Raw genomic sequence first — 12,636 nt, forward strand, 5'->3', positions numbered from 1 at the left:
TAAGTGTTGACAATCAATAAGTTACATTTAAGGCCTCAATGTTAGGTTTACCTCTAAAGTTAACCCAACTCTTGAAATGAAACCTTTCAAACTTCAATAATGTCCAGTAAATTGTAATTGTATAATAATTGGTAGCAAAAGTGAACCAAATGTTGATTAAAAACGAATCAAGTTACAATTTTTTGGAGAATCAAAATTTAATCACACTTTCAGAGTTAATCTAAATCTAACGAGAAGAATGAAATTTTTGCCAGATTAACACAAAATTAATAAAGTACCGTTAATCAGATCAAATTACCTAAATTTTTGTAAAAAATGAATTGATTTGCTGAAAGATGTCAACAAAGTGAAAACAAAAGTTGAAATGAAATATGAGAAACTCAAAGGTATCTCAAGTATTTCAATTGAAAAATGGATTGAAAAGAAGTGAAAAAAGTAAATTAAATTCAAGATCAATTCAATTGTTGATAACAACTGGATGAAAGTGGAACCTTAAGCCGTAATTATTTGTTAATTAATTTTCTCAATTTACAATTGTATCAATGATGAAGAGGAAAAAAATTGAACTAAAATTGAAAAATGAAATCTCAACCTTTCTCTTAAAATGATTATTTTTAATTTAAAAATATTGTCAAACATTATTAATTTTCACTGGGAATCAAAGCATAAATATCAAAGGTTGATTCAATTGACTTGAATCCATTTTGGAATGCTTTTCATTAAAAACAAATGATTGATCAAAATGTTCACACAATTTAATTCATTAGCAATAGACTTAATGATGATATTAAAAATATAAAATGGTTGAATCAATGGTTAAACCATTTGAAAAGGGTAAACATTGGTTAACAATGAAGACTCATCAGATTTATCAAACACACACAAAAAAAGCTAAATCAATAAATTTCAATGTTTTATACAATTTAAAAACTGGTTAAAAAGGATGAAATTGAATGGTGAAAACATTGATTAGTGGATTGACTGGAAACAGTTTAATGCTTGAACACGCACACAGAATGAAGAGGGCTTTGTGAGATGATTAGGTTAGATTAAGATAAAAATGTAAATGGAAATTATTCAGTTGCATCTAAATATTACCTTATCGTTTGGCTTACTGTTTTATCCATTTTTACTCCCAGTCTTTTCTGGATTTTCTTATGCACTTACATTTCTTTTGGCAACAATCTCTTAACATTATTATTGCCCTGAAAAGTTATTTCTCCTCCAGAGTAAAGCAAAATTGTTGTATCTTCATCATCATCATTATTATCTTCATTTTTCTCTCTCTTCCTCATTCTCATCATTCACATTCGCCTCAACTATTAGATTCAATTTTTTCTCCCTTTTTCTTACTCTTATTGCAAGTTCATTCCTAGTCACAAAATTTTTGGTCCCTTTTCTTTAACTCATTTTGTAGTTACTTTTTGAAAAGCTCAGAGCATCCCCTTCATCATCATCAGTATCATCATGAAAAGCAATAGTACAAAGTAAAATCATCTTCTTTCTCTTTTTCATTTCAACATCTTTTACAGAGACTCACACACACACACACATTGAGGCTAACATTGAGGCTAACATTGAAGACTAACATTGAAGACTAGGAGAGAGACTTGTTTTGAGAGTTTCAACTCTGAGCTTCTGGATAAGGAGCATGATAAAAGGGAAGGAAAAACGAGAGATGATAAAAGATGATGAAGGAAAATGAAGGTGACGCAGCCTCCAGGAATCTTTCCCTTTTCCCTGTTTCTCTCCTTCTTCACTATCAACATCAGAATTGAGATGAAATAAAGGTTCAACTTGCCTGTTAGTTGCTTACCATGGTGTCGATCAATAGCATCAACATCATCATCTTCAATTCCAACTCCACCATCATCCTCCTCACCATCGCCATCCTCATATTCATCTTCATCTATCGCCAGTTATTATTATTATTATTGTTATTGTTGTTGTTCCTGTCATTATTTTATCAAGTAAAATGTTGTTCTCATCTAAATCTAATATTACAATATCAACAACCTTTTTCCTTCTTTGTTTCATTGTTGCATTCAAATGGGTTGACAGTCGGTCAACGTCAACCTCCAAAGAGTCAACTTCAACCTCAATACCGACAACACCAACAACAACAACGACCACAACAACAGACCTAACATCAAGTTCAACGGCAAGTCAAACATCAAGATCAACATCAAGATCAACCTCAAAGCCAACAAGGACAAGTTCAACAGCACAAAGTCAAACCCAACAACAGACTACAGTAAGAGTTTCAGTTAGACTTCATCGAAGGTCCAACACTTGGAATTTTTCATCCTCATCTGCACAAGCCAATCAACCACCAATATCATTGAAATTTGTCATTCAGCTGGTTGGTGGAGTTTTATTTTCAATAACACTTCTTTGTATGTGTTGTTGCCTCAATTTTCGTGATAAAAGGATTCCTGGTTATCCAGGTTCTGGAGCTTCCATTCGTGGTTATCGATCTGATACGATAAAAAGAGCACAACCAGCATAGAGATGAGAATAAACTTAAACATTGAATAAGGAATAATAATAATAATTATTATTATTATTTATTTCTGGTAACATTAATAATATTTGCTATTATTTATAAAAGAGTGAACAATGAGCATCAACATCATCAGCCTATCCAACAACCAGAACATTAAAGGTTACTGTTTTTTTTCCGGTTCAACTGAGATCAACATTTGGTAACATAAACATTCTGGTGAGTTATTACATTCAGATAACATCAACCCAAAAACCAGCATCCATCTCGAAATTGTGTTAATGTGTTAATTGATTATGGTGCTGATTATTTGAGTGAAAATGATCAAATAATCATCATTTCCAACTGAAAAAGAGGTAAGAAAAAAAAACAAATCATTGTGAATGTGATAAACAAAAATATAAACAGCTCAATATTTACCATTTCTCATCGTTTCATCTTTCAAGCAATAGTAACATTCATCAGCATTCACATCACACGCACATCATGTTAATGTTTCCAAATGATTTTACAATTTCAAATCTGATTGAGACAATTTAAATCAACACGGAGATGACTATGTGAAGTAACCAAACAGAAGATTCAACACCAATAACAACCTCATCATTAGTGCCTAATACATTTGTTTTGATAATAAAAAGACTAACTCAGGATAACTCAGAAATTCAATCGCGACTGTAAAATATTGGTGCAACAATATATATATTAATATGAACATTAATATATTAACTAATTGATCAACTTTAGTATCAACACGACTGATGAACAACCTAAAGAAAGGAAATATTAGCATTTGATTAAATCAATTTAAAGCCAAAAAATATGAAATTAATCAACCAGAGACAATAAAAAATCAAACCAATTCAGCTCAAAGTGATTTTTCCTGTAAGAACTGTTAATATTGTTAATCTTGATTAATTAAAAAGATTCTTTAACACATAAATATATAACTATTTCCTTTATAAAATCATCTAATATGAAGATATGAAATGATAGAAATAATTATCATCGTTTTTGCAGCAAGCTGGTAATCTTTAATTTGTTGCCTTTTGTTTAACCTTACATTTTGTATAATAATTAGCAAATATTATTGCTTCATCTATAAAAATACAACTCATAATTACAATCAGTGATTAATGTAACACGAGAGTCTCTGAACTTTGCTTGAAAGGTTAAACCTAGAAATAAAAAAAACATTGTTCAATTTTGATATCTTTTGCAAGGCAATTAATGATTTACCATTTAAGTGAAAACCAGTGAATATGTCGATTTATGTTTTATATACACACTCGAATCAATTGTAGCTATCAAAACCAAGCAGACCATTTGAAGATATTTACGATTACCAAGATTAACGGTAATGATAGCCAACCCAATCCGTTCATGCCTTCGCATATTTTCGCAGTAGGTCGACAATTACACTGTGACAATATTTGTAAGCTTCCAATCCAAAAATTGGGTCCACATGATTCCAATCAGGATAAGGTACAACGTAATCTACCAAGGGTGGACCTAAATTGAAAAGAAATAGTTAATCAATTTTTTCCATTGGCGTCTATTCAAGTGTCTTACCTGATAGTCGTTTTTTCAATATTGCAACGTTAGCTGGAGACGCTAGGTTATCATTTAGGCCACTGATTAAAACTAAATTGTGAGTTGGTATTCGAGAAAAGTTATACCCAGGAGCTTTTTCGGTGCCGTAAGTAGCTAAATTTTTTTTCGAACCATAATCAAATTTGTGGAACTCTTTAGCTAATATTACTTGGGCGAAATGAGTTATACTTTTCTCTGGTATGGAATCAATTAGACTGGTTATTACTGGAAATCGTTTTCCATTTAGCATCTTCGGATCGTAGCCAAAAATTAAGAAGTAAATAGTAGTACAAATTTTTTTGAGGGCAGGGTTGGAGCAAAGAACGGACAATGTGGCATCAAATTCAGCCACAAAATGCGGAAAAGGGCCAAGTAAATGAACGCGAGTCAGTTCTTCAATCACTGGATTTTGAAGTGCATGATAGAGCAGGATTGGAGGCACTTCATACGAACCCACCGGTGCTATTGCAATGTTAAGATCCAGTTTATCAGCCAGCGATGGATCATCCGAGAGCGACAGAAACATTTGAAGATTTCCCTGAGACATGCCAATGTAGACAATTTTTTCTGCTCATCGATGAAACAAAATTAAAATGAACAAGATAAAGGTCGAAACAAAAGATAATATTAATATTAATAAATAGATATTAATAAAAAAAGCCAAAGAAAAGTGTAAATACTAACCGAAACCAGTAGTATTGGTAACATAATTTATCATTGCCGGGAAATCATATGTACCCATGTCAGCAAAACTGAAATCCCAAAATTCTCTATCTATTATAAGTGAAAGAAAAGGTTATAACTGAATTGTTTTAAAGACTGTTAATTACCTTTAGATGGGTTAAGTGTCGTATGGTTAGTTGAGTAAGATGTCCCTCGGTTATTGCCAAGCCAAACATCAAATTCAAGATTAGCCAAAACAAAGGCAAGACTGCTTGATGTAACATTGGGTGGAACACCCAGAGACCATTCCTCAATGTGACCATCAGGCTGATTGAACATCCAACAGCTACAGGACAATAAAACTCCATGTACCAACAGAACTGGCTTCAATTTTTTACCATAAGCTGCTTTAGCATAAGGATTGATGATCCGATACAATTGTATGATGTAACCATCATCTGTGGTGACGAAATGGCGCTCATATCTGAATCCGCGAGATTCAATTAGCTGTCCACAGGTTAAAGCTTCATCGTCAACTCTTTTAAATAGCTTCAAATAATTTTGTTCAGTTTCATATTCCTTATTTTCTGAAGCTGGCTGTAAAATGTCACCAACTGTGGATGTAAGTTGCTCCAGGATTTCACCCAGTACTCCATGAATAGACCAAGGTAAAATGAGAAGACAGGCAAAACTTACAAAAAGTGATTTCATTTCAATTTTCATTTACTTTGTTTTTACTCATGCAAGTAATTGAATTATCCAATGCTCTGGAACTTTTAATGGATAAAATGAAAGACGTCATATTAATTAAAGTGAGCAATTGATATAATTCTTGTTAATTTGTGAACAATAAAAAATTATCATTGAATGCTGTATATCAGCCATTGAACGGTCGCTTTGTGTTGGCTTACAGTTAGCTAGCAATGTAAATATAAATACAATCAATGAGCAACCATTACTAACCATAGTAACCCAATTTTGAATACGTGATTGGTTTAATAATGGGACAATTCCTTGTATCGGGTTAAGTCACTATCGGTTAACTAACTAGATTTGGTCTGAAAAGGTTTCACTTTAATTTGTTACCCAATTTGGAGACAATCTGTTATCAATATTCAATATTCAATTGAAATAAATTATTTATACTTATCATAGCTCATAGGCTTATATGAATATTAAACCATCAAACATTGATTTGCCGACTTGAATTACAAATTGATCATTGCTCTGGTATTTATTACTGTTGTGTTTGCATTGGCAATGTATTTTTCAGTTGAATTATGTATATTAAATATATTTATTATACAATAGCTGTGAGCAAAATGTAAACAATCAGGGTGAACTTGAAATGTAATTGAAGTGAAAAAATATGAATGAAAGAACCTAAATGACAGCAAATTTTGCTTAATAAATCGATTAGCTTTCATGTGATATTTAGTCAATCATTTTTACTCTTTTTGGGTTAAGAGTTGAATCTTTTGTGAAATCAATTTTCAAGCCAAAAGATATGACTTTTTTTTCCTTACCGATCAATCAACAACAGAAGACGATAAAAAGACTATCATTTCAATTCAGTGATTTTTTGCGGCAAAGATGTGAATGTTTATGTTGATTAATTAAAGAAATTGTTAAGGATGGGAAACGAAATTATTGGTCTAATAAAATCATTTCTAGTGATAAAACAGTGTGATGGATATAGCGAGGGAAGGAGTAAATTTATGATCGTAATCAATGCTTTTTCATTTATTGGAGACATTTTTGCTTTGGTTGCTTTGTTTATCCTTTCAACCTGCAAATGAGGTTATATTTAGTGATAATTTTTTACAGAATTGAGTGATTATATTGAAATTCAACTTGTAAAATCAGATGACGTTTCTGGTCAAAATCAATAAAATCAATTGTCCAGCTGTGAACAGCTGATATTTTGTCCAAAGATTTGCTCAGTTATTTCTATAACCCTGTGAGGATGTTTTTGAGCATTTTTAGCATTTCAATCACAAATTGGGTCTAATGATTATCCAATGATTCCAATCAACGCAAGAGTATAACGCAATTTACCAAAGGTGAACTTAAATGAAAAGGAAACAATCCATCATTCATCAATATCTATTGAAGAGTTCAAAGGGATTTCAATCACAGTCAATTGTGGTTACAGTCAGAGTGAATCACATACAATATAAAGTAAATTCACCTTACATGGGATCGGATGACTAAAACTAGGTATGTGAGTTGAAGGAGGAAAACAATACCAGAGAAACATAACCAACAGCATAATCACGTACGAGAAATGATGGCTTCTGGATGTTGATGTACCCAAAAATGATAATCAAGAAGATTTTGCAAATGAATAGGGAAATCGCCTGTTGAAATATTCACACCAAATGAACTTTTTCAATGTAATTTTTAATGCTGATTCCGAAAATCCAATTAAGATACGACCACGCGTTCATCAGAAAATGTATTATATGCATTCGAAGTTTGCAGAAAGTCGCAGAACCATCTAACCTGTGGGCTAAAATTTAGGGACAAATCAGTATATTCTGAATAATTAAAAAACAAGGAATACTTATTAGATAACATTAACAGGAATTAATGAATATACCATGAGCTAAATGATACAGAAATTTGAAATGATTTGGAAAATCAATTCATCCTTAAATCACCATATATTAAGATCATGAAGAGTATCGTGGCACCTACTCTTAAATGTACAATTTTTTATGATAGACGCGCCATTTATAGCAAGAAATACGCCTGAAAAATCATTTCTAAAGCTAAGAAATGAACAAAAGGCTAAACAATTAATCAACCTGAGACAATAAGATAACTATACTAACTTAAGAATAAACTTTGGATTTAAGTCTTGGGCTGGAGGCTTTTGGAACGACGTCGATTGAAAGTCAAGTCTTGATATCTTTTTTGCTGAATTTCCCTAGAATTTTCTTTAAAAGTACTTTTTAACATATTTTTTAACCACAGATTAGCACAAGAACGATTTTCTTGCCAGTATATTTAGTTAATCTTGATTAATTAAAAAGATTTTTAAAGATAAAACAACATAATGATTGGTCTGATAAAATAATTTCTAGAGACACAAGAATGAATAAGATGAATATCAGAAGGGCAAAATAATATGGAAGTGATGGTGATGATTATGATAAGGATGCTGCTGTTAATGGTGTTACTCCATTAATGAATGCTGATAATGTTGTAGTAGTAAAGTGAAAGAAAGTGACTGATGATCAAGTTAAATGTGAATATATTAACTGGTAAAACGGAAAACAGTGTTAACTTGATCCTTCCTTTGATAAAATTGTGTAACCTTGGCAAAGAAATTAAAAGGTAAATGTAACGTTGATTAAATGATCTGGACAGTAAAATACAAGAGCAGTAAAAAAGGGAAAATAATCAAATTGCTATTTACCTCTACATCCATATTTCGATCCAATTATAAATTATTTCAATTAGAAGCATTTGTAACTTTCAAGGCAAGTAACCAAAAATACATTTACAGTTGCAGCAACACGAAGAACAGCAGTTGACTAATTGCCTTTTTTCCTGTCCTAAAGTCATTTTTGTCCTAAATTGGAACACAAAAGCTCAGCAATTGTAAATAATAACCATCATGAAATTAAAATCAAACGAGGATCCAGAAAAAAAACGATGTACCACCAAATAATAAATTGACACTTCAACCTTCCATCTTGTCTTGCTTCCTTCGTAAAGTGAATCTACAGAAAGCAAATACTTTGAGCAAAATAACATTAATTGTTGAATCTTCTGTCATGTTGAATAAAGTTGAATAGTATACAATGGGTTGAAAGTAGCAAATATAGCAGTTGTAAATAACACAAAAAAACTAAAAGACAGTCAAAATAAACAAGTTATTCGAAATGAAACGATTTATCTTACAGCCTTTTATCAAATGCAGGGTTAAATGGCACATAATTTTAATCCTTTGCGTTCTCCCAGCTGTTAACACTAACAAGTAAACAATTACAATATAGACTTGAAGATATTTCAATGGTAAACGAGTAAATAATCAAGAAATAAATGTAGAAAATTAAAATTAAAACAAACACAAATCGGAAAAATCAAATTGATATAAAAATGAAACCCTTTCTCATGACGAATTGATCAACCTCCTTCCCTCTCTTTCACCAGAAGCGGGAAAAGCACAATTTTTGCGGTAAATTTGATATTATTTTAGTTGAGCCAATTCAAGTTTAATTTAAAAACAGAATAAATTGTTGAGTGGAAAGAATCAAGAAACAAATTATAAAATCGATTCAATGATTGTAACCACACTTGATGAAAACTCTTGATACAAAAGTGGCAATTTTGTCAATTCCTTGTAACCAAAGAGGACATTTTTTTGCCTTCCAATCATTTTAAAGGTCGATATAAGACGAAAATTTTTTGAACACTTTGACCTTATACTTTTTCCGATAAAGATTGTAAAGATTGTATTGATTGTAGACTAAAAAATGGTTGAAATGGTGAAAAGGGTTACAAAAATAAGAGTTACAAAGTGTTTACTTATACTTGAATGGAGAAACACTCATTGAATAAGACCATTATCAGTATCAACAAAAGACACAAATTGTTTATCTGAATATCATACAAGGGAATCAAACAATTAAGGTTGACAATAATGAAATAGATAAACAAAATTAAACGTTTCAAATCCTCTTATGGTGATGAAATGAATAAAAAAACCAGAAAATTGACAGATAATCCTTTTACCTCTTGAAATTGTTTTGATTTTGACATGAATTTTTTTTCATCAATCAGTCTTGCAACGAAAAACATCTGACTACTTGTGAGTATACATTTCTGGTGTTCAGTAATTCATTTCAGAATATTTATCAGGAAAAAAATACAATTGCTGGTTGAACTGTTCAACATTCAATATCAACCCAAAATACTGTATATTCACAATTGATTGGGTTACTTTTATGATTACATGTTTTCTTCGTCCTATTTTTCCGCTCTTTTGAATTTGAAACTAAACCCATGAAATCCATTGAAATTGAATACGATGAATTGATGAAAAGCAGTTGAGAAAATTGAAGATTATCATGACTATAGAGGTTGCTGGTAACAACAATTGTTAGAGCCATCAACTGATTGACTAAGGTTCCAACGATGGCGATTCTATAACTGAGTTTATATTCCATTCCAACCGTTGTTTAGACAATCTTCAATGTTATCGTCCAACTTATATTGTTCAACAAAAATGATTCCCAAATTTGCAGATTTAAAGAGTAATCTGGTAATTCTTGGTGATTTCTGGTATTGTTTGCTTTTAGCTTCAAGGGTTCATTTAGGGACAATCGTCGCCAGCAAAGTCGCAAATTGATTTGGTTATTTATACTTTCTGTTAATTAAATTTATTTTTTACTGTTCTATGAATGATAATTAATGTTCAGGGTTAATTACATTCTGATCCTTGGGTGGAAAATATTGTGTTTACCTTTTTCTTTGATGAAGGAGAAGCATCAGAAATAGATTTAGTCTGATGAGTTCAATTTTTTAGACTTGTTTGCTATTTATTAACTCTATTTGATTATGATAATCATAATGTAAGTTAACTGATCAACTAACCATTTTCTGATTGTTTTGATGAGCAAAAATTGAGGCAAATTGAAATTTAATTGTTGAGTCAAGTGTAAGGTAAATGTCATTTTTTCTGGTTTTCCAGATTATTAAACTAACCAGTTTGTTAGACATAAACCTTGGGTTTATCAATGAAAAAAAGTTGAACTGGAATAATGATGATGATATTTGGCATCACTGTTGAGCTGCAATTTAAATGGTAATACTATGCTATTATCATTATAAATCTTTGATTACCAATTTGAAAGGCAAAGAATGATGGTTCAGGGAAGGGTTTCAATGAATTTTAGCAGATAAAATTGAATTGGCAATATTTGTCTAATGTGAACCCAAAATGGCTGCAGTTTTCAACTCCCAGTGACCTTTTCCAGTCAATCACTTTACATCTAGACACAAATGTAAACACTGTTAGAGTTGGTCATTTTGCTGTTTTTTGAACTGATCTCAGGACAGTTTTACGTTAGATTTTTCTTCAGTTTCTTGGTCCAGTTTCTTAACAATTTATATTCTCATGTCTCAGCGAAAGTCATTTCAATCCAATTGTTTTATCCATTCTTTATAGCAGTTACATATCTAGATTTAATGAAAATGATGTTTAAACAGTGGATGAGATGAACAGAGTCCTTTTTTTGGGTAAGACGTAAGTTTTTAAACACTTGGACAGGGCAGAAAATATTACTTTTATTTTCAATGTAACTTACAATTGATTTGAAATTTTCCTCATGATTTATTTTCATCAAGAAAAGGTCATACTGACAAAGACACAAATTCAATAATCACAATTGATGGTGAACAAAATTGTAATCAAAAATTATCATCATGATGAACCTAATCCACATAAATCAAAGTCAAAAGGTAAAAGTAAAAAACATTACCTAACAAAACCCTAAAGACCTAAAGCTTCAGCTGTTTACCAATTTTTGTGAATCTCTTTAACCCTCTATATCCATCTATTTACCCTTTAACCCTTTTCAATGCAATAACAATTACAAGCCAAATGATAATGATTAATATTTGAAAAAAGAATTGTCATTGCGAGATACATAAAGTTACACTCGTTACCATTATAATGTGATTTGCCAATATTGGTTGCCATTTATCAGGAAAACTGGAAACTCAACAATGTTTCGGAATGCTTGCATCGTCAGCTCTAAAATGACCAGAAAAGAGAAGCTAAAAATATAAATTTATTTCATTTAGAGTGTAAATTCAATACTGAAATAACAAATCAATAATCTATTAAACCTGAAAATTGAATTTTCAAAGCAAATTGAACGAGGATACTTAACAAGGATTAATATGAGCAATAAATTGACTAATTGTGTGAGAAATATCAATACAGTTAATTGTCGACTTAAACATATTCACTTACCATGATTAATGGTTAACTCAATCCATATTTCTTTACCAGTCGAGTTAATTTTTCGGTTCCTTGACAATGATATCTTTCCCTCTGTTTATGATAGGTGAATAAAGATATGATATATTAAAATAATTATTTTTAATGGTTTGAGCCAGTCATTTTGTAACCATTATTGTTTAACAATAAACTAAATTGTTTATTGAAGATTCAAATATAGCCTTTAAAAGCACACACAATCAACTAGATTAATAGTCCCTTAATTTGATTAACTTCAACTGTAAGTGACATTGATTTACAAATATCGTTTACCGTTTATGGATCTATCAACACCGCGAAAAAATCCAAACATTAAAAATCCTGACATCTTTCGGTTTAATGAAAAACGACAGTCTTATTTTTAGATTTGTTTAACAATAATTGTGTTGAGCTTTTTAGATTTCAATTAGTAAATAGTCAATTATAAATTGTGAATTTGTTAAAATTTTGATGAAATTAATGATGAGCAACTATAATTACAAATGTGACCATTAAAAGTATCGACCTCGAGGCAAGAAAGAGTAAAAAATATAAAAAATTTCTTGCTTTTATTTTTATTCTTTCAAAAACAAGTTTCATTATTTTTCACTGTCATAGACATAGTCTGGTGTAAAAAGTAAAATTTAATCATCGATTCAGCCAAAAATGTTACTCTTTCTGTTACGATTTACTGTGTACATTGTTTATAAGTTGCCTTCAATAGGCCCAACAAACAACTGCAATATGCATGTATTTGCAACCCTTTGCCATGCCATTTATCTTGATTGAAGGACATCTTTTTTTTGCCAAAAAATCACTAACATCGTAACTATCTGACTACAAGAATATCTGCTATGGAAATGAAGAAGAAAAAAGTTGA

The 12,636-nt window shown here is 30.9% G+C and overlaps 2 protein-coding genes and 1 long non-coding RNA gene across 3 annotated transcripts; 1 reads left to right on the forward strand and 2 right to left on the reverse strand.

Moving 5' to 3' along the window:
- The first annotated feature begins 1,616 nt into the window (after positions 1 to 1,616).
- On the forward strand, positions 1,617 to 3,446 carry LOC149093779 (uncharacterized). The gene is made up of 2 exons (XM_089267779.1): positions 1,617 to 2,859; positions 2,950 to 3,446. The coding sequence occupies exon 1, from the start codon at positions 1,976 to 1,978 to the stop codon at positions 2,507 to 2,509; it is 534 nt and encodes a 177-aa protein (XP_089123905.1). The 5' UTR covers positions 1,617 to 1,975; the 3' UTR covers positions 2,510 to 2,859; positions 2,950 to 3,446.
- A 65-nt stretch (positions 3,447 to 3,511) lies between these two features.
- LOC107366272 (lysosomal acid lipase/cholesteryl ester hydrolase) lies at positions 3,512 to 5,501 on the reverse strand. Its single transcript, XM_015933857.3, has 5 exons — positions 4,927 to 5,501; positions 4,781 to 4,870; positions 4,076 to 4,663; positions 3,743 to 4,015; positions 3,512 to 3,681 (listed from the first exon to the last, which is right to left on the reverse strand). The coding sequence occupies exons 1-4, from the start codon at positions 5,480 to 5,482 to the stop codon at positions 3,885 to 3,887; spliced, it is 1,365 nt and encodes a 454-aa protein (XP_015789343.2). The 5' UTR covers positions 5,483 to 5,501; the 3' UTR covers positions 3,512 to 3,681; positions 3,743 to 3,884.
- Positions 5,502 to 6,474: 973 nt separating this feature from the next.
- LOC149093780 (uncharacterized) lies at positions 6,475 to 9,072 on the reverse strand. Its single transcript, XR_016198847.1, has 5 exons — positions 8,672 to 9,072; positions 8,184 to 8,506; positions 7,597 to 8,081; positions 6,933 to 7,271; positions 6,475 to 6,865 (listed from the first exon to the last, which is right to left on the reverse strand). It is a non-coding gene; the product is annotated as an uncharacterized LOC149093780 (long non-coding RNA).
- Positions 9,073 to 12,636: the final 3,564 nt, after the last annotated feature.

This window comes from Tetranychus urticae, chromosome 2 (genome assembly GCF_039701765.1).
Source record: "Tetranychus urticae isolate SD_2017Ah chromosome 2, NJAU_TeUrti_SD_1.0, whole genome shotgun sequence".
Classification (NCBI taxonomy): domain Eukaryota; kingdom Metazoa; phylum Arthropoda; class Arachnida; order Trombidiformes; family Tetranychidae; genus Tetranychus; species Tetranychus urticae.

Bases quoted from the DNA above. Each gene is read 5' to 3' on its own strand.
- LOC149093779 (XM_089267779.1), top strand. From the start codon at position 1,976: ATGTTGTTCTCATCTAAATCTAATATTACAATATCAACAACCTTTTTC.
- LOC107366272 (XM_015933857.3), bottom strand. From the start codon at position 5,482: ATGAAAATTGAAATGAAATCACTTTTTGTAAGTTTTGCCTGTCTTCTC. The intron at 4,664-4,780 runs GTTAGTATTTAC...ATCGATGAGCAG, and splicing joins TACCAATACTACTGGTTTCG to AAAAAATTGTCTACATTGGC. The intron at 4,016-4,075 runs GTAAGACACTTG...TTTTCAATTTAG, and splicing joins ATTGAAAAAACGACTATCAG to GTCCACCCTTGGTAGATTAC.